At 44.6% G+C, this 21524-nt stretch overlaps 1 protein-coding gene and 1 long non-coding RNA gene across 2 annotated transcripts in view; both read right to left on the bottom strand.

Annotated features, from left to right (window-relative positions):
• Positions 1-6598: 6598 nt before the first annotated feature.
• LOC118227031 lies at positions 6599-8577 on the bottom strand. Its single transcript, XR_004765145.1, has 2 exons — positions 8414-8577; positions 6599-6645 (listed from the first exon to the last, which is right to left on the bottom strand). It is a non-coding gene; the product is annotated as an uncharacterized LOC118227031 (long non-coding RNA).
• A 3826-nt stretch (positions 8578-12403) lies between these two features.
• The window catches only part of LOC118227461 (multiple PDZ domain protein-like), a 63165-nt gene continuing 54044 nt past the window's right edge, over positions 12404-21524 (bottom strand). Inside the window, exons 31-43 of the mRNA XM_035417956.1 lie at positions 20923-21015; positions 20541-20615; positions 19978-20164; positions 19514-19641; positions 18614-18697; positions 17274-17467; positions 16752-16899; positions 16543-16629; positions 16185-16307; positions 15548-15646; positions 15127-15203; positions 14633-14756; positions 12404-14226 (exon numbers count right to left, since the gene is read on the bottom strand). Of these exons, the coding sequence (XP_035273847.1) occupies positions 14059-14226; positions 14633-14756; positions 15127-15203; positions 15548-15646; positions 16185-16307; positions 16543-16629; positions 16752-16899; positions 17274-17467; positions 18614-18697; positions 19514-19641; positions 19978-20164; positions 20541-20615; positions 20923-21015 (1587 nt within the window). The 3' untranslated portion in view covers positions 12404-14058. The remainder of the gene's footprint in view (positions 14227-14632; positions 14757-15126; positions 15204-15547; positions 15647-16184; positions 16308-16542; positions 16630-16751; positions 16900-17273; positions 17468-18613; positions 18698-19513; positions 19642-19977; positions 20165-20540; positions 20616-20922; positions 21016-21524) is intronic.

Below are 21524 nucleotides of genomic sequence, written 5' to 3'. Positions count from 1 at the left end.
TGTGGGATTCCTGACAGGAGTCGGGAGAGAGAGAGAGAGAGAGTGCCAAACCCCTTGCAGATTATTTATCACACCTCCGCAGCCAGAGTGGTCCGCTCACGGCTCAATTAGCAAGTGTAAATTGGGTACCTGGCACCAGGAACCGAGATGTGCGGTAATTATGCAAATGAGATTCTTATGCATTTATCCCAACATAGCCAACATGTAAATGTGTAGATGCAGTGGGACTAACAAACTGAGGCCACTACCAAGAAACTAATTATAATTAGAATGTATCATCATGGGCTAATGCAATTATGATAATCTGTTTATACCTATTCAAGAATATATTTTAAAAAAATAAGAGTCAATAAAGTGTGTGGGTATTTATTGATGGTCAGAATGGTTAGTACTTAGTGTGTCCGCCTTTCACCTTGGTTACCGCCTTCACTCTGCAGTAATTCTGCCAGTTTATGCAACTCCTCGTTTTCCATTTAACCTTATGGAAACAGTCATTCAGTTGGTCAATTTTCAGTTTTGATTGGGACTACAACAGCATTCTCAGATTTAAAAAAAAAAAGATCTATTGATCATAAATGCAATGATTAGTCTCATCCTGGGCAGATCGCAATTGGAAATGAGGAGGACCTAAAAAGAAATAAATAAAAACATGCTAGCACATCTCTGGTCAGGCGGGCTTTGAAATGTAAATACAGCAGCTGTTGCCTCCTGGGAGTGAGTTCACTGGAACTCCCAGCAAGCCAATGCAGATTCAGACTCAACATCAGCCTGTTCACTTCACTTTCATGTGAAAATTCCAAAAAGCCCAAAGTTACATAAAGTGAGGTGAAAAGTGTGTGTCGCGGAAATGGCCATTTTCACATCACAGTTTATTTGGCAGACGCTTTAATCCAAAAAAAAAAACGGAAAGTACGTGCACCCCGAAGGTCACTGGAACAACTACAGACCACAGGCCCGATAAGGTTTCATGTTTGATGTGGTTCTCAAAACTGAAGGAATTAATCTCTGCTTTCAACCCCATCAACTCATCTGCCACTTCCTGTACAGTGCCGTTACACACAAACATAAGGAAATGCAGATTATAACTCTGTTCTGCAGCCATTCATCTTAATGACTCGTTGATGTGATCACTGAGCTTCTCCTCAGTGGAAAAGAGCTGATGGAATGGGGGAAATTATACAGTATTGTCATAAGTTGTTAGTGTGAGTTTTGTGGGGGATTTGGTGGGGAATAAGCCTGAAAATAGGCGCTGTTTTCTTTAATAAAAATTTTGAAATGCCACACATGTGAATAACATTTTGGTTGGCATCGCCTGAAAGCAGGGGAATGGTATTGAAAACAACGGATAAGATTACATGCCAGCGGAGAATCCAGTGTAAGCCCACGTGTTAAAGCAAGCACACGCAAGCGCATGTACACACACACACACACACACACACACACACACGGGCAAGCACACAGGCACACACACACGCATACATACACATGTACACGCACGCATGCACACACACACACACACACACACACACCCCGAAAACAGATAAATCAACCCAAGGGCCCTGGAGAGTATCAGCTGCTGTTGGACTCCCACACACTCACCCCCTTTTCCCTGGAAGATGGGAGTTCTGCTCGGAATCCCCTCTCCATCGGAATTCTCTGGTCTCGTTTAATTGGCTACTCTGAGAGTATGCGTGAGTGTTCTTTTATCTCTCATTTCACGAACAGCCACCGCATAACAGCGGCAGAAAATTGGCTACGAGAAAGAGGCAAATACTCAGCCACTGCAGAAAACTGCACACAACAACACATTTTTGTTTTAAATGAGACGAGACATTGCTATGAAATTCAGTTTTGACACAGCCCACAAGTTCAATTCTGCTGCAATGCAATAGCACCATGCCAAGTTATAACCAACAAAATAGAGCCTTGGCAAGGAACTGCAAAGTCCTGCATATTTCAAAATATAAACATTGAAAAGTCCTTGGCAGGGAGATGCCTGAATGGGTGAGTGACCTGCACTTTCTCTAAAAGGTAATGATCCACCACTTATTGAAAACAGCATTTGTTGTACCTTACATGGGCATAGTTCCAGTTAAAGGGAATACACGTTTAACCCTTTGAAGAGTAGGAATTTTTGGAATGTCTCTAAATTATAAGTCAGTGTTCTAAAACGCCATTGTGTTCTATTGCCATTAGTGAGTGTTACATCAGCATTAGAATGTCCAGTTAAGAGCATTCTAATCATATATTTGTGACCTCACACCTGAAAGGGACAAATGACATCACTACGCATTTCCTTGGTCCCAGGGAAACTATGGGAACCCTGCTTGCTTCCTGGGGAATTTTGGCCTAAGGAGGACCACGATAGGGGGGTTCTCTCTCCTTCACTGATCCCGGAAGCAACAGAGTCAGGGCCAGCGAACCCCACACAGAATAAATATCATTCCAGTCTGTTCAGAGAGCAAAACAGCTGGAGACTAATGAAGGGTACAGAAACACACAGACAAGTTAAAAACTAAAATGACATGCTTTACTCAAAGGTCACTTTAAAGCATTTGCAAGAAAAGGATTGTTTGTAATTCCAGGAAGCACTATCTGCTTGAACATTGTGATCCCTGCCCCAGTTATCACTTAAAAAACCTTCACCATCTGAAAACATTTACAGAGCACTCTTCCTCCGCATTACACACCTGTGAATACTACTGGCAATGCTACTGCTTCCCTGGGAATCAAAATATGTTTTCAGCATTCATTTCTTGGCGACAGATACATATAGAATATAGACGCAAACACATTTTGTAAAACAATAATCTAATGAACTAATTAATAATTAAATCGAATGATGTCGCACAGTATATATAGCACAAGCTCATTTCCAATGATTGTGCCTAGAATGACTTGTGAAATAGAACAGGAAGGTCAGTCAGGAAATATGACCACAAGTTGGGGAACGGGATCACTAACTTGGGAATGTGGTCTTTGCTTTGGAATGCAATGGCCAATGAGAGAATGTTGCCATTGGACTCCCTTTACGATATGGCGACTAGCTTGGGAATGCTTTGTTTCACTTTGGAATGTGACCACCAATTTGGAATCACAACCACTGGATTGGAAATTTAATCAATGACTTGGGATTGCTGTATTGGCTTGGGGATGTGACCACTGATTTGGGATTGCTACATTGGCTTAGGAATGTGATCAGTGGCTTGGGAATTCTACATTTTACTGGGAATGTGTTCACTGAGAATTCGGCCACTTATTTGAGAATGAGGCTACAGCCATCTTAAGTCCTCATCAGTGGATACAGGCTGGTGGTAAATGAAGGAAGGAATGCTATGTGCAGACATCTCATCCCACACAGGCTCACACACATAAATCGTGTATGTACAGAGGCACAGCAACACGCCAACGTCAGCTGCCTCGGGGTCAGTTTCATGCAAATGAGAGAACACGGAACAGAAGTTCAGTTGACTGGGAAGCCGAGCGTTGTCATCTTCTCTTAAATCAGGCCAGGTTAAATTAGATACCTTTCAAACCTAATTAAAGTAAAACAAAACTATGAGCTCAACTTTAAAGTGTTATTACTTTTAATATATTTTACATAAAATAATGAATGCTAATTGTTTATCGGTGACAATTTGGCCGGTCATAAAATGTTTTGTCATTGTTAGGTGGCAAAACATCTTTGCACACTTACACATCCCCTTCTGAGGTATGGATTTACATAATTTAGAATGAGAACCCTATTAGTAATGCACCCTGTAGTAACTGATGTTCCCTCTGCGACAGTTCAGCCCAATGGTGTCTCGCCCAATTGTGGTTCATGCTGACGATGCGTAAGTATGTGGTAAATATACCTTTTAGATTCCGCATATTAATTGTCTGCGGTGGTTGTTTGAAGGACAGTGGGTGGAGTAGCTTCAACACGCAGGAATGAGGGCAGTGTTTTTGCGGTTTGGGTGGGTCTCAAAATAACAGCTGTGGGAACTCTAAACCATACATGTGTTTGGCTACAACACACACCGCAGGCACTGATATTAAAGCATTAGACCGTCTGTCTTAGGTATGTTTCCCTGTTACCATTAAGTCATCTAAATGATTTTACTGTATAATAAAATATGATTGTATTATATAAGAAGTTGGAAAAAAATCTTCCTGCATTACTGCATGTGATGATCTGTGTGGTGTATGTCCATGTATTGAATTTTTTTTTTTGCTAAATAAAAGAATGCATTGCAATGTGATAACATATATATATATTTGTTTTTACAAAAAAACTAACTTAAACACGAGATGAGGTTTGCACCCCTGGCAAAAGTTTTTAAAAAATTGACAAAAACAGGTGCTTGGAGAAAAGAGTAAATACATTATGTTTTTAGTAAAAAAGGAGGGAAAAGACAAATAAAAAATGCATTGTTTTCCATCATGATACACCATAATTTTTTCAGTGCTAATCTTCAGTAATCTCTTGAACCAACATAAAGAGCAAGTTTCTCTGAAATGTGAGAAGCTTTTGACTCCAGCCACATCAGAGACAGCGCAGTTTACGTAGTGCAGTAGCACGTTTATTTTAATAGAGATGGCAGAAGTCGATTAGACGAGGCCGCAGATTTTATTAGAACGTAATTGTGACAAGCATTTCTGCTTTCTGATCAAAATAAAGATTGAAGGTACAATCCTTTGAACATGCCATGAAAACGGTTGTTTATTACATCAGTTATACGATAGCATTTACCACCGATATCATTCATATTTTCTTCGTTTGAAAAATGCAACAGGCTTAGGAATCCTGCGCTCAGCAGACAGCCTCGAGTCTCTCGCTTGTGACAGGCTGCAGAAAGGATCTATCCACACTTCACATATTTAAAGTTTAATTTGAAGGGGGGGGGGGGGGGGGGGGGGAGGTTCCTCCCCGTAATGGCCTTTAAATGAACATTACATCACCGCCCTGAAGATCAGCCCGCCCCCACCCCCCACCCCCCACCAAAAATAATTAATCTGCTTGGATGCGGATACTTTAAAAGAAAAAAGGCGCGCATTCTCGAGATAAGCAGGAGCACGTTTGGTGGCTCAGAGTGAAAGAGCCGCGTTTTAACCGGCTCCCGTTTCGAGCTGCAGGGATTAACTGACACCCCGTGGCGCTCGGGAGCCATTTGGCAACGCGACCCAAATGCAGCGAGGCGGAAGGGAACTCAGCGATCAATCGGACAAATGGAACAGTTTCGGCACCATCCCATTTGATTATTTGAGTTGTAGCAGGTCGTCAATTATCAAGCCTGGTTGAGCAACACCTGTCAATACCCATTAAGCAATACCGACTTCCACGGATGCACAGAACATTGGCGATGTCCTAGAGCGTGCTACAGACTGCTCTTTCTCAGGGTAGATGCTTAGAGATGTGTTTTTACCCAGTGTGAGCCATATATTGGTAGAAGGGGGACTTCAGTTAGTATTGATAATTGTATATGTTTGTCGTTTTTGCGAAACAAGGAACTGACACTTTTATATGTTGTCATGCGGCACAAATTCCATTGAGATCAAGGCCTTGTGAAAACTCGGCCATTTTACCCAAAACGTTATGAGAGTTGAAGTTGTCATTTCTTGAAACCTCCAAAAAAGATTTTTTGCTGAATCAATAAACAAAATAAAACAAAATGAAATTAAGTCACATTACATTATAGCAAATGTTTTCTATACTGTCTAATCAATGATTTCAACTAGCAACACGATTGCACCACTTGGTTTGAGTTCTGAAGGCTGCATGAGAGATTTATGCACTACTGGGGCATAAATCAGACTGATCCATGGGAACTTTCCCAAAACTGCTCGCTTTACATCTGTGGTTCCTAAACCTTCCGAGCCCATGGCCAATTTAACGCAGCAATACATTTTCCATTACCTTATGTTTATTCAGATTAAAACGTAGCTGGTCATAGTCATGTGAACCTTTATGGAAGAGGTATAAAGACAAGTTTTTGTCTTTTTTTTCATGACCCACACCTTTTTCGTGCCAAACCTGGTTTTGGAAAAAATACTTAGACACAGAATACAAAATTTAAATACGGAGTTCAGCAATGCGACTTGTAAACCCGTATTAACATGCCCTGACCAATTAATTCAACAGTTTACGGAAGGAGGTGAATTGGAGACTATGGGAATCCATGAGGGTCCATGAAGAGTCATTGGCCATCCCTGAGCCAATCAGATATGCAAGTAGCTTATGGGGGCTGGAGCATTGTTTTAAATGTAGTTTTCTAGATCAAGGAATGTCTACATACAGTGTATGAGATCATCACCGAATGTACCCCTAACATCCACAGCAAAAGCATCATTAAAAAAAAAAATAATAATATCATGCACGACGGAGTTCTAGAATCAGGCTCCGCTATGTTACTGGTCGCATTCGACTGTACCTGTCGTGCCGCGAATAAACCGCCGCTTCTCTTAGCGGTAATCGGCAGGCGTCCGAGCGTGGGAGCCTGGCGGCGTGTCAGACAGAAGAGCGGCCTCTCTCTCCTCCGACCCCATCCCGACCTTCGTTCATGGGAACCCCGAGGAAAAGAACGTTTTTTTTTTTTGGGGTGGGCGGGTTGTTTTCTTAACTTGTCCTCTCCTTGCACACTGGGATTTATGAGTCTTGACGTACTGGTGAAGAAGAAAAAGAAAAAAAAAACATGAGTGACTGTAGACGGATTGTAGATTGCTAGCAAAGATTAGAATCTGCCCTGTGTTTCCGCTTGATTTATTGAAAGGATAACAGCAACATGTTATTGGTTAAATTGTTGCATGTATGGCAAACGCCATATGATAAACAATAGTCATATTTTGGGTATTTCTCTAAATTTGAAAAGAAAGCACATCATTCATTCTCAACAATCATTTGGTGTTTACACACCAGCCCTATATGACAGATGGTAGGCCTACCTCTTCCCCTCTGCATAGCTGCAGTTTGCAAACTGACAATGACAGCAGTCCATACAGCAGAGCTGCCCAACCCTGCTCCTGGAGATCTACCGTCCTGTAGGTTTTCACTCCAACCCTAACAAAAGCACAGCTCATTCAACAGCTAGAGCAGGGCTGTCCGACCCTGTTTCTGGAGATCTAAGGTCCTGTAGGTTTTCACCCCAAATCTAACAAAGCACACCTCATTCAACAGCTAGAGCAGGGCTGCCCAACCCTGCTCCTGGAGATCCACCATCCTGTAGGTTTTCACCCCAAACCTAACAAAGCACACCTCATTCAACAGCTAGAGATCTCGTTGAGCTGCCAATTATTAGAGTCAGGTGAGCCAAATTAGGGTTGAAATGAAAACCTAGAGGATGGTAGATCTCCAGGAGCAGGGTTTTGCAGCTCTCACGTACTGTCTTTCTCCTGCTTGTCATCACAGCAGAGATGACAGGGTTATGATGTCTGGGGCCAGCACAGATAGACAGCAACATGTCTGGAAGCATATGCCCCCAGCCCTGAGGCCACATAAGTGCCATTTCGGGTGCAGTGCTTGTTTATTTATGTTTTTACACCACAGGTGTCCTTTGCGATCGCAATCGCTCCCACCCGGATTTGCCATCCAAAAAGTCTGTGCCTGGCCTTGTCTTGCAATGATTCATGGTTTCGTATAAAAAATACTACATCATAAAAAATGATATATATGGAATATCTACTCTCTCCATTACTTTAACACATCCAGCACCTGAGACCTGAGAGGGCTGTTGAAGTACAGAAACCGTCTTCCGAGTTCAATGGAAAACAACAGCTTTGAAACTATGTTTTTTTTAAGGCTTTCAAATCTTCTCCTTTCTCTGATGTCTTGTATTCGTGTCATCATACACTTGGTCATTGACTAAATTCTGTGATCGTGACACATGAAAATTCCACAGTTGTTCATGTTGTTCATCAAAATCGGATATTTATTAATTCATCAAACTATATCAAAGTTTTTCTTTTTTTTTTTTTTTTTACAGACCCAGCATGCTACACTTCAGAAGACCAGCTGAGAAGAAAAATGACCTTACTTTTGTTCTTAAAAAATGTTCCTATGAAAAATCAATGGGATTCATGACACATGTGCAGACCTTTGCTTTTGTGCATATTCCAAGTGTATGAAATGATGAATGCTGACTATGTAAATTCAGTCCTGTTCACGTGATTAGCATAAGGAACCAGCCATGAACAAATACAGATAAGAAAAAATTGATGAATATCAAAATTTCCTAGGAAACGTTCTTACGCACGATTTACGATCATACACGTGTTCTGTGAACGAGGCCCATTGTTTCGATTATACAGCATTGCTATCGGTTATCTAACATTTCCTCTGATAAGGAAAAGGTAGAGCCATTTAAACGACAACGTGTCACTTTCTAATCTACATATCCTTTTCCATCCAATTCATTCTGTGCATTATTAATCTTACCATCAGGTCAGCACCCTTGTGTCCCCGAAGAATCCATAAATTATTGATATTTAATTTGGCAGACGTGCGATCCAGTGTGAATTTCAATAGATGCCCACCGCGCATCACATGAACAGGAAATAACCTCAGCGTAGGCATAAACGAGTCCTGGTGACTAAGCAGAAATCTGAAAGTCAACATGCTGTATCTATTGATCCCTGTCTATTGTAAACCACTAAATTGTGCGCTTAAAAAATTAAAATTGGCAAGCAGGAAGAACGATGAACCATTTTAGACAAACCAAAGCTACAGCCCTTAGCCTTGGCATGCATTGCTTCTAACACTCATAGCTTTAACTGATACCAATTAACATCTAATCAGACTCAGGTGAGCTTCTTAAATGGCCAAGGTTTGCAATGCCATCACATTTAACACAAACCAGTGGTAACCAACCCTGTTCCTGGAGATCTGCCATCCTCATTCAACAACTAGAGATCTCATTCAGCAGTGAAATTAGTAGAGTCAGGTGCACCAAATTAGGGTTCAAATGAAAACCTACAGGACGGTAGACCACCAGGAACAGGGTTGGGTAGCCCTGCTCTAGCTGTTGAATGAGATGTGCTTTGTTAGGGTTTCAATGAAAACCTGCAGTATGGTAGATCTCCAGGAACAGAGTTAGTTACCACTGGTCTAAAGTAATTATCATTATTATAAAAAATTTAAAAAAAAATGTAAAACTGAATGCTGATGTAGAAATTTCTGCATGCATCAGTGGGAGTCTGCTGCCGTGGGGGGTTTCTATCCTGGCAGTTGAACAGGTGCTCATATGCAGGTCAAATTCTTCCCGTTACTGCTGCGCTATGTCACAGGCATTTCAGTCATGCTATGGAGACGCAGGCGTGGAATCCATAAAAGTATGTTGTTAACTTTATGTTTATGTGATGGAATTTCCATAAACCATGAGTCTAAGCATCATCAGACAAGCATGTGCTTTCCTTCAAACCAAGTGGCACTTCCTGTGATAACGTGTCACTTCCTGTCCCATGGCAGCTTACAATTCCAGCTCAGACAGACATCAGTTGAAGGAGGACTCTTCAATGTGCAGTTTCTCAGGCAGGTAGTCAATCGTCCAGTAGGGGGCGCCCCTGTGTACTGAGATACAATCATCTTGGCCGAAATTATCTCCTAAGCAAAACATATTATTTTGGACAAGAGAAATGAATTGTACGAAGACAGAAGCATATATTCATAAATTACTGAGTGGATGAGTAAAGCAACTACCACCAGCCTGGTTTCATCAGTGTAGAATCAATACCGCATACCTTCCAGGTCTTGTTAAAACTACCAGGCACAACTCGGGCAAAGTTGTTTAGAGTTGTACAGTGATTTATGAAATATGAAATGCTAACAGAGGCTGTGCGTCTGCTCTGTTGCAATGCTCATTGCGTTGTGGTATTTCTGCGATGCGTTGTGTACGTGCCCTGTCTGGCGTCTTCCAGATTTTTAAAAATAACACTGTAGTTCATTTCTCCCTTGGATTTATCTTTGAAAAAGGGTGCTAGCTGCCCTTTCTAACCTTAAAATTACGGTGCTCGGGTTCCATAGCTTACTAAAAGCTCTGTAATTTACTGTTCTGTGCTAAAACGTGGGGCTTTTTTTTTTTCTTCTTTTCTCAGCGGCGATCGAAAGTCAGGCTTCAATAAGGAAGTCCTAAACGCCGCCGTGGAATGCTGTACAGCCCGCAGTTTAATCCCCAGATTCATTGCGCCTGTCGGCCACGTCTGTCTGCGTTGATATACCGTTCCTGCGGAGGGGAAAGCCCTCTCCTCGCTCCGGTTTACGGGAGGGGTCAGCGAGCGGGGCCACGTACGTCCCGCGTGTATTTGGAAACGTCACTTCTCTCCGCTCCTCGGAAGGCGCCCCGAGTCGAGAAGGTTACCCTAGTATCGCCGCCGAAGCTACAGCTTCATGAACACGGCTTCAAATTCCGCTCTTGAAAAGAGACATTAAGGTACATTCCTGCGTCAAGGCATAATTTACTGCTGCAGTGCCCGCAAATACCATGCCTAGGTGTTCTCAGCGTATATACAATGACAGGGAATTCATTCCATACGTGTTTGATAAGTTGACACCACTTTGACAAAACTGTTGGGTTTGACATGGCTCAATATTCCCTGAACAAGAATACTCAGTGTGCAAATTGTGAAGTAGAGGGGGGCTTTGGGGGGGGGGGGGGGGGTGTTGTGGACAGGTGAACCGATCACCAGAGACACGTAAAAAACAATACTGTATAATTAAAATGTGTTCCAAAAAACAAGAAAAGAGAAAACGGGAATTGTGTGTCCCAGGGAAGGTTGTGACCCTAAATGACTGAGCAATTATTGCTGGCAGCCAGCACTGCTTACAGTGAATAGAAACGTAAACAAACACAGGCGTCCTACGCTGCTGCCGTATTAGATTAGAGACGAACAACACAACGAGGAAGGTCTAACCTGATCGTCTGGTTTTTTTTTTCCTTCCTTTTTTTTAATCATGAGTCAACAGATGACAGGCATGTTTTTTTTTTTCCACATATAAAGGCCTTCCAATGTCAATATAACCTGTCAGCAGATATCACAATATGACATTGTGTTTCACACTTGAAAAGGCCCTGGGATCAGGCTGAGGAGGAAATCATAGCGCGATTGTGTTCGTCTGCACATATTCGGGTCGCAGAAAGTTGGCCTGCGTCCATGTTCCGTGCTGCCAACCAACGGGTCGGGGCAAGTCGGAGAATCGGAGAGGAAGACATTGATCCCCTGGCACGTTTAAGCTCTGATACGACTGAGACCGCACGATAACTAATAAGCACCTGTGTGATGTTAAATGCAAGCAAGGCTATAATTAACGCTTCAATCTCGGGGATTTCAAACGTCAGGCCAGTGAGAGGTGCGACATCAATCAGGCGCTCAGTCTGTTTTTTCCCGTAGGCGATGTGCTCTGTCTCCTCCTCTATTCTCTACACCACAAGTTAATTACAACCTGAATTCACGGCAGCGCAGGAGGAGTTCTCAAAAAGACCGAAGACGGACGTCTGGTCACACGAGCTGCGGTCTTCGGGCCTGTCTGCGTTCTCAGACTCTTCAAAGCGAATCCCGAGCTGCTCGGCTAACGGAACAAGCCGTAAAAAAAAAAAACGACCCATCTACGCACGCAAATTATACATTCTGCATAAGACGGGGCCATTTTCTTTTTAGACCGCTGCATTCACCTAAATGCAACCGGCTAAAAATGTCTCAAAATTACTTGTTATTGTGTGAGCATAATTGAAATCGCTGTTAGGCCACAAAACGGGCCAGGGACGCGATGAGTCACTTTTGCTGGAAAGCCGCTGGTACGATGACAAGAGGTGATAAAATAAAAACGAACATGGAGTGCTTCTCACCAGCGTCTCACTAACCTGCCAATTATCACTTTCTCTACCGCAGAAAGAGGGCTTTAAAGAGACGGCTTCAAAGGGCGCCTGCGGTCTCCTGCGGGTATTTAAGGCATTTTCATTCAGAGCGAAGTTCCCTTGGCTTAGACAGGAGGAGGCGCAGGCAGCGGTGCGCTTGGACGGAACATTAAAGCGGGTAGCAGAATATCAATGTGTGGAACGTCTAACCGAGGAAAAGCTGTGCTATATCCCTTTAATCGCTCGTCTTTGGGGGATTGTGCCGTGCCGTTGGGTATTCCGACCAGTAAAAACCCAAAAAAGATCCAGGGGCAAGAGCAAAAATCCTGCTTGCTTATTGCCCCCCTGGGGGAGGTCATGGCTGTTCCAAGAGTATACCACTCTCAGCCACTGACTTCACACCACTCCATCTGTTGGACGTCAGTTTGCTTAACCTTCAGTTCGCGCGGAAATGCTATCGCACGGTTCTGTTCTCTCAATGCCGCGACGACTGAAGGTCTTTATGCACTTACCGAAACGATCACACGCAAAAACAACTTCTCCACCCTTACACCATAAAACAGTGACAAGCTGTGTGTCTACATCAAACATTTTAATGTATATTTCTATTTTATATTTGTACTTCACAAAAATCTTGATTTTACTGCTCTATTTTTTTTCCCAGAAGCCTTATTCAGCAGACAGACATGGAGTAGCATTGCTTTTTTTTCAGTCCACAGTCAATTGTTATTGAAAGGATGGAAGAAACTAAATAAATTCATTGTTAACAAAACACAAATGGACCTTCAGGAAATATATATATATATACATAAAAACGATGAGAGTATCCATTGACCTTCATTAGTGAATACTCCTTTCTTTCATAATGTCACAAAGGCATCAGTTCAGTCTAACCACAAAGTGTCCCTTTGAGCTATACACTTAAGCAACTTTTTTTTCTTTAAATCTTTTATCCATAATTTTCTTTATTTTTCTCTCAATTTTCAATGCCCAGCACTGTGGCGGCCTTTCACTATTCAGAGTGCTGAATAGCATGTGTTCTCAATACATGTATAGCAAGCAACGTTTTTCTATTCATGCCACTGTACTGTACATAAGCTGAGATTCACAGTCGCACAGTGGTGAATTGCCCAATTGGACCCACTAAATGGGACCCATTGGCCTTTCTTTGTGGATTTTTCATGTTCTCCCCATGTCTGTGTAGATTTCCTCTGGGTGTGTGTGTCACACAGACTGTAAAAATGAACAGGACAGATATTGTCACCAAATGACTTCAGCTAACTTAATTGCTCATGCTGATGTGTTATTGAACCCTTAACTCCATTTAAAGAATGACCCTTAAACATAAACCTCCAAGTATCCATAATTTAACGGCACTGACTGACTGATGATCGACACAACAATTGTACACTCAGAGAAAAAAGCTGTTAAACGTAGTTTACATTTACTCAGATGAGGACAAATAAGTCTCAATGTGTACGACAAATGATAAAATATTTTCCTCAATGGACATCAAAATGCATTCAAATATATAAATGAGATCATTTCACTCTGTATTGCTATACATCAATATTGCAGAATAGTTATTTTTTTATGACGGCAATTAACTGAGAGATGCTTGTATGAAATAGTTAATAAATGAGACACATCTTATCTGAGTTAGCAGCTCTAAACAGCACACACTTTTGCACAGCACCTACTACTAAACCTCCCACTCTCATGAAGCACTCTTCCCATGGTGCACTGCAGCACCCCGTACCATAGAGATCACTCTCTGTGGTGATATCAATAGTGATCAAAATATACATATCTGTAGTAACATGGTGTCTTAAGAGGTCTGCATCACAATACCTTCAAAAGAGGGATCATTTTTGACTAATGTTTCAGCACATTGGATACTTGACCTAGTACAAAAATTATTAAATGTGTATGATTTACCATAAATGGACCCACAAACAATAATTCTGCCTGAATCAGCCACTGTATTGCACAATTGTGGCTAATTCTAGCTAAATCACAAAATCGCCACCAATAGATTCTCATTGGGTTGTGTTCAGTGGTCAGCTAGTTACTTGAACATGTACTATGAACATATCTGGTGTACAAATTAAGATTTCATCAGGTAGATACTGCAAATAAGTTAGTGTAAAATATCACAGTGCTTGCTACTAAAGGTAAAAATGTGTGTGTGTGTGTGTGTGTGTGTGTGTGGGTGTGTGCGTGCAAGTGTGTTTTATAGAGTAGAATCTCTTGTGTGAGACAGAACAGTGACAGACACGGTCCCCCTGGTCCTCTTCAGGATCTCCACGGCCTCCTCATGAGTGACCCCCTCCAGCGGGACTCCGTTCACTGCCACGATCTGATCTCCACGCTGCAGTCGGCCATCTTTGGAGGCCGCGCCCTGTGATGAGACAAGGTTTTTACTGACGTCGATGCTCACAGGGATCTCAAGCTCAAAAAATCCCGGAAGGCCGCTTCATCTGTTGGTTTCTGATGCGTTCCTGTGCTCAATTTAAGCCATTGATTGGCTAAAGAGTCCGCACGCCCTTGTGTCCATGACCTAAAATGGCCACTGATTGAGAGGAAAAATAACACAAAGCCAACAGAGACTCCGGCTCTCCAGGACTGGAGTTTGAGACCCCTGATGTAGGGTGATCCACAGCAGTCAACCAACTAGACAAGTCAAGAGCTTAACACGAAGGACAGGTCTGTGAACAAGAAATCATTTACACATTTGAGGGTCACTGGGCGCGGCATGAAAATGTGGGACCTGTGCGTAGTCTTCCTCAGAGCGTAGTCTTCCTCACCTTGCTGAAGACCGTTTTCACGTAGATGGGCAGGTCTCCGTGGGGACTACCAAACCCACCCACAATGCTGAACCCCAGGCCGTCCGAACCCCGGTCCAGTGTGATCCGTTTGTACTGAGCAGGCCTGGGCGGGAGGGGAACACGATATGTGTCTAATAACGGGACTCTCTCCGTAGCCAAAAAAGAAATACTGACATCGAGTCACAGTTTCATTCTTAACCCTAAACCACATGTTATTTCTTCCTTCATGAATGACATTTGCTTCCAGGAACTGGCATTGCAGGTTTTCACATGTGCAATCTTAGCTACCAATCGGCTAAATCCACCCATAAGGGCCTATAAGTCAAAATTCAAACCTTTAGCTATAGGCGTGTGTGTGTGTGTGCGCGTGTGTGTGTGTGTGTGTGTGTGTGTGTGTGTGTGTGTGTGTGCGTGTGCATGTGAGTGTGTGTGCGTGTGCGTGTGCGCGTGTGTGTGTGTGTGTAGGCCCTTACCCAAGGTCACTGCAGAACACATGAGTGTCCACCTCTTCCTCAGGGCACCCAGTCATGCTGGCGTTACCCCCCACCACCTAAACACACACACGCACACACAAAAAGACATTTATGGAAATACTGAATATTCCTAACAGGTAAAAGCAGCAACATTTCGCAACTAAATCATGGCAACACAACAAAACACAACAGGAAGACTAAAACAGTAAAGAAAAATAAGGTAAACTGAAGAGGAAAAACAACGTGATGTTTTCACTTTCAAACACGATAAGAGTTTAGCGAGTCTTCCTTATGTCTTATTCTTAAAGTTTACTCGATGCTTTCCGCAGGACGTCTCCGTAGCTGTTTGTGGTGGCTGTGGTAAGGCCAGTGTTCTGTAAACGGAGAGCAGAGTTTAAAAAGCCAGACGTCCCTCCCCCACCTGCAGGTCCACGGTGCCTGAGGTGTTGCTCAGATGAGCCCAGGTCTGGTCCTGACTCCTGCCCTCTGTGGACGTCCCGCAAACAATCCTGTCTCCAATCTGCAGGTGCACAAACAAACACATTCATATAGAGTTAGTCTGTCTATTCTTCCCGAGTAAAATTTGATTGTATTGTAAATATTCAAGGAGGCTAGGGTGGGGTGGGAGTGGGGTGTTTAAGAACCTCATCCTCCTTCCAGAGGTGAACCCCTCCCCCCCCCGGACTTGAAGCCCAAGATAAAACACATCAAATGGTCCTAATACAATGTACAGCCAGCATGCCTGAATGAAAAGTCCTTTTCATGCTTATCTGTCGGATGAAAATCTGATTCCACTGAATAGTACTTAAGAGCATGACATTGTGTCTCATTTTGATCGATGTTAATATGACATCTAAAGCACAGTGTACAATACTTCTGGAGCCATTGTAATTGATATTATCTGTATTAAATACAGAACTCACAGATGTGATACATCTTCATTGTGGAGGATGGAAGGACAGTAATTGAGAGGGATGGAGGGGAAATTAATTGATTTAATAAACGGTGTGCCGGACCTTTCCCTGTAAGAGTCGCTATGGCTCGGCGGCGGGACCTACTAGCGGTGTGTGAGTCTGTGCAGCCGGTCCCTGTGGGGGCAGGGCGGCGATGTAGAGCGGGGTGTCTGTGTGGGAGCTCCCCACACCCCCAGCAAGGGTGAGTCCCCACGAGTCTGAGGGTCCCTGTAAATACAACAGCAGGGTCCTCACAAGAGTGCTACACACACACACACACACACACAGACACACAACACACAAACAGAGGCACATATACACACACACACACACACATATGAACACACAAGCTACCATACATGTTGATAAAGCAATGAACAAGGAACGGCGCATGTAGGTTGAACTCCTTTCTTTTTCTTATTAATGATTTTAATGAGATAACGGGAGAATGATGACACTTTACCTCTCTGCAGACGGAGGGTCTCTTTTCAGACGGACAGGGCCTGGCTTTGAACCGAGCCACCTCCAGAATAACCCCCCCAGCACAGCTCTGAAAGAGAGCGAGCATTAAGGCAGGTCCCGAAAGGTCACCATAATCATTAATCTGATTTAGTGTGGGGTGTTTTTCCATGTCCAGAGGGGAAGGGGGCGCTGTGGTAGAACGGGACCTGCCTTCAGCAGGGAAGCCACGTGCTCCTGCGTGGCGGCGCGGACGTCCTCGCCGTTCACCGACAGGATCTGGTCCCCCGGCCACAGCCGGCCGTCGGCCTCCGCCGCGCTTCCCCGCGCGACGTCCGACACGAAGACGCCCGTGTCGTTCCTGACGGGATGCAAAGGGACACGGTGGCGTCCGTGAATTTGGTCATATTGGCTTTTGTGTGGTGCGGTATGCTCGTCCATATATGTGATATTTTATACCAATTGCAGGCAATCTCCACATTGATGTCAGTGTGCAAGTTTGGCCAGGAGGGATGTGCACACTGAGAAGTTTGCTTCTGCAGCAAGTATACAACCAGCTTTAGGAAGCTAATACTGAAGAATAGCTCTGTTATTACTGATGAATAGCACTGCTATTACTGATGAGTAGCTCTATGCTTAGGAAGCTATTACTGATGAATAACTCAGTTATTACTGATGAATAGCTCTGCTATTACTGATGAATACCTCTGCTATTACCAGTGAATAGCTCCGCACCTTTTCCCCACCACATCCAGGCCGAGGCCCCGGCCCGGCGTTTTAAACAGGTCCACAGTGAAGACGTCCCAGAGGTCCTCCTCTCTGTACTGGTTCTCCTCCCTCCACACGGTCAGGCGGACCCTCTGTGGTGTCTGCCTCAGGACGTTCATGGCCTCGTCGTGTGTGGCCATCCTCAGGTCAACCCCGTTGACCTGGCCAGAGAAAAGGGGAGGGGCATATGTGTTGGCTCAGTCCCGCAAGGCATTGTGGGAAGTGTAGTTTCCTCTACAGGTTCTCCTTTGGTGAGAGAAGCCTTATTAAAGAGGGCGTCCATTATTCAGGAAGTCCACGCACAGTGATGGGAAGCTGATTTCCCAGAAGATCAAGGCAGGGGTCAGAGGTCATAGCATGAGACTATAATGAGCCAGCAAAGGACTAAAGCGAACCTCTTTCTCACACAAAGAAAGATTAAGAATAAGCACAAACTACCCCTCCATGGAAATCCCACTTTCATCAATTTTAGCTGTCAAATTTAGCCTAAATTCTCTCACACTTTGCATGAATTCTCTGTGGTTTCATTTATACAAAAATAGCTCAGACACTAGTACTGCTATCATGTCAAAGTTCAGTGGCACGGGCGCAGCATTGCTTTCTACCCAAGCTGAACGGAGGATCACACAGCTGAAGATGGCCGTGGGGGTGCGCAGTCACTGTGGATTTGTGAATCTGGCTCAGTTCTCTGTATGGAGGACGGACAGGGCTAGCGACTAACGCGGGCTCCATACCCAACACCCACTGCTGCCTACGGACGAGCGGTTAGCACAGGGCCCCTGATGGCTATTTTGAACATCTGTGGTATGCGCTGTCTGGGGGTTACCCCACGACCTGCTGGGGTCAGGCCAGATACTGTGTCCCCCCCAAGGTCACTGAGCGGGCAGGGGGCTCATTAAAAGGGCAATTAAGTCAGAGCCAAGGGGCAGTTACCGGAGCTACTGGAGGAAGCACCATGAGTGACTGCCGCAGTTAACCCCCCCCCCCCCCCCCGCCCCTCCCACCCCCCGTACGGGGGACTAAATTATTAATACACAGGAATTTAAAGAACTCCCCCACACTGCACACAGCTGCACTTATTCCCTTTTACGGGACTGTAAATTATTGATAAATGGGAATGTGAAATCTCACATATACAGCACGGCACGCGGCTGCAATTACCCTCCGCATCCACGCCTACGTTATTAAATGGGAATGTGCAATCTCACATACAGTACACAGCCACAGCAGCACTGTATGTGTAGAGGAGTATCTGAGTGTCTGCGGTAGAAATGGGGGGGGGGGGGGGGGATTATGCAACTCCGTACCTCCAGGATCTGATCACCAGCCCATAGCCTCCCGTCTTTGGCCGCAGCACCCTCCTCATAGATCTCATGAACAACGATGACCCGCTGGAGAGAGGGAGGGAGGGAGGAAGAGAGGAAGAGAGGGAGAGGAAGAGGGGAAGGAAAGAGAGAGAGGGAGGGAGAGAGAGAGAGAGAGGGGGAGAGAGAGAGAGAAAGAGAGAGAGGGAGAGAGAGTGAGGGAGGTGGGGGAGAAAGATAGAGAGAGGGGAAGGAGAGTAAGAGGGAGAGAGGAGAGAGGAGAGAGTGGAATGTGACAGAGAGAAAGAGTGTGAGAGAGAGACAGAGAGGGAGAGAGAGAGGAGAGCAGGGAGAGCAGGAGAGAGAGAGAAAGGGAGAGAGAAAGAGAGAGATGAAGGTGGATGAAAGCGGGATGAGACTGAATTAACTCCGAGGCGCCAGGCCCACATTCCAGGCCTGGACAGTGTCCTCTCTCGCTCAGGCTGCAGGAGCCTCCGTTTTGCAATGGCTTATGGGAAGGAAAAATGTGACAGGTAGAATGGATGGTGCAACTGGTGTAAGCGACGGTACACAACTCAATGTCCACTGTTAAATCACCTCTTACAGAGTGCATATGGTCCCTTTTGGACATTTTACTGTGGAGTGCTGGCATTTCAAATTGCTTTCATATTTCACTGAAATGTTTACATACATTTTCTGATTATTCTGATGATTATTTTGCCAAATCAGACATAAAGAAAAATATGATCCAGTCTCTATCAAGCTTTCACACACACACACACACACACACACACACACACACACACATATACAGTACATATAAATAAACACAATGTAAATCATGATGTGAACTTGTATTTGTAATGGAGGGCGTCAGAGTGGTCACTTCCTGTGCGTTCTCACCAGCAGCGTATCAGAGCCTCCCACGATGCTGACGCCCAGACCAGTGTGCCCTTTGGACAGCTCTATGGTGCTCTCACAGCCGGGGATTATGGGACAGGTCAAGGGGTCAGAGGTCACACAAGGGAATCCTACAGGAAATGCACCATGACAAATGTGATTAACCAACTGATACGGTCATTTGAAAACAAACAAAAGCAGTCTTCTATAACATAAGGGGAACAAAAACAGTGGGAAGATAACAAACATCGCCTGAATAATTATCTTAAATGTGCATTAATGGTGTCTGTCTCTGTGTAATATCCAGTTTAAATCCAGTTTTATTCAATCTCCTTTTCAGCTGAGAAAGAATTACCCAAGAGCAATGCTGCCAACCAATGCAAGAGCTCGGCTTTAGTATGTAGCTTAGTGCAGCGAGCAGGGGCATTCCCAGCATGCATCACTCTCACTCCTGACAGGCCCTGTACCTTGGGGCTCCTCGTAAAGGAGAGGGAGGGCAGAGGCACTGGCTGGCTGTCCGTCGGCCCCCCCCCTCGCTGGGTGGGGGTGAGAGGAGGAGGAGGAGGAGGAGGAGAGGGAGGAAGAGGTGAGGGAGTTGTCCGTGCAGACGGTGAGCTTCACCCTGCTCCGAGGCGTCTGCAGCAGACCAGCCACCTGGGGTCAGACAGGAGGAGGTCAGGAGGTCACTGCACATGTCCGCTACGCAACCAGAGCATTTACCGCTATTAGCCTATTAGACCCCACGGTAAATCTATCAATCTGACCGCCCGTCTGACGGTCTGTCTATCTATCTAACTGCCTGCATGTCTGTCTGTCTGTCTAAAAGGTTCAGTGTTAATTTGACATCGAAGGAGTTTATATGAGTTCAGCAGGGGTCAAATGTACTCTATCAGAGTATTTAGAATACTAACGTTTAGAATTTTAGGGTGCAGTGCATCTGTCCTTAGTTTTTACCAGGCCTCTGAAACCTAGAAGAAACTACAGTAACCAGCATGCCCGGCAGACACAGAGCGAGCAGCGCTGACCTTACCTTCCCTACGGGGAGGCCGATAACAGTCTCATCGTCCAACGACAGGATTTTATCTCCGGCTTTTATCCTGCCGTCCTGTGAGAGTGAGAGAAGAGGAATGCACCGAAGATACCTTCCAGCAGAGCGAAGGTTTAAGACCTGTATATCACCTGTATACCACCTCTATATCACCTGTATAGCACCAGTATATCATCAGTATATCACGTGTATATCACCAATATATAATCTGTATATCACCAATATATCACCAATATAATAATATAAATGTTATAGTGAGTATGACCATCGTATCAAGCAACTACACGTGCCATGAAAATGCGGTTTTTCATTCAGGCTGTTAATACCGATCTTTTTTTTTTACACATCGAACCCGCAGCCGCACCTTTCTCGCCGTCCCGTGCTCCGACAGGCTCTCGATCACGACCCCGTTCCTCGTGTCCTCGTCACTGAGGTCGATCCCAAACCCACCTGGATCCTGTCCATCACAGAGGACAGGCGTGACAGAGCACCGCATCACACACAGTCAACAGGTAACAGAGCACATACGGCAGAAAATAAGGTTGGAGTATTTGAATTTCTTTGACATAAGTGTCTTGGATGTTGCACTGAAAATATTTTTTTAAATATAACTTATTTTGCACTGAGTGTCCCTTGGTGGTGTATGTTCCAGCATAGTAGAACACAGAACACGGTTCTTGCGGTAAAGAATAAGACTCGTGTCCCCTGCAGGGGACAGAAAATGAAACTGATTTATTTTTTAAATCCTTCCTCCTCCAGCTGCTCCCGTTCCCCGCTCCCCGCTCCACCGGGACACGCAGGGGGCGCCCGATCTTGTTTGAGGTCTTTACACTGGCTCCCAAATCACATTACACGCTCGCGACCCCCAATAACCGCGTGCCGGACATTCCTTCGGTGCGCCCCACCCACGCCACAGCCGTCCTCCCGTCTACTTCCCCCCAGCTCTGCATCTGACTCAACCCCACC

Source organism: Anguilla anguilla, chromosome 5 (genome assembly GCF_013347855.1).
Source record: "Anguilla anguilla isolate fAngAng1 chromosome 5, fAngAng1.pri, whole genome shotgun sequence".
Taxonomy (NCBI): Eukaryota; Metazoa; Chordata; class Actinopteri; order Anguilliformes; family Anguillidae; genus Anguilla; species Anguilla anguilla.
The sequence above is the reverse complement of the archived record's forward strand: the minus strand, read 5'-3'. Positions and strand labels throughout refer to the sequence as shown.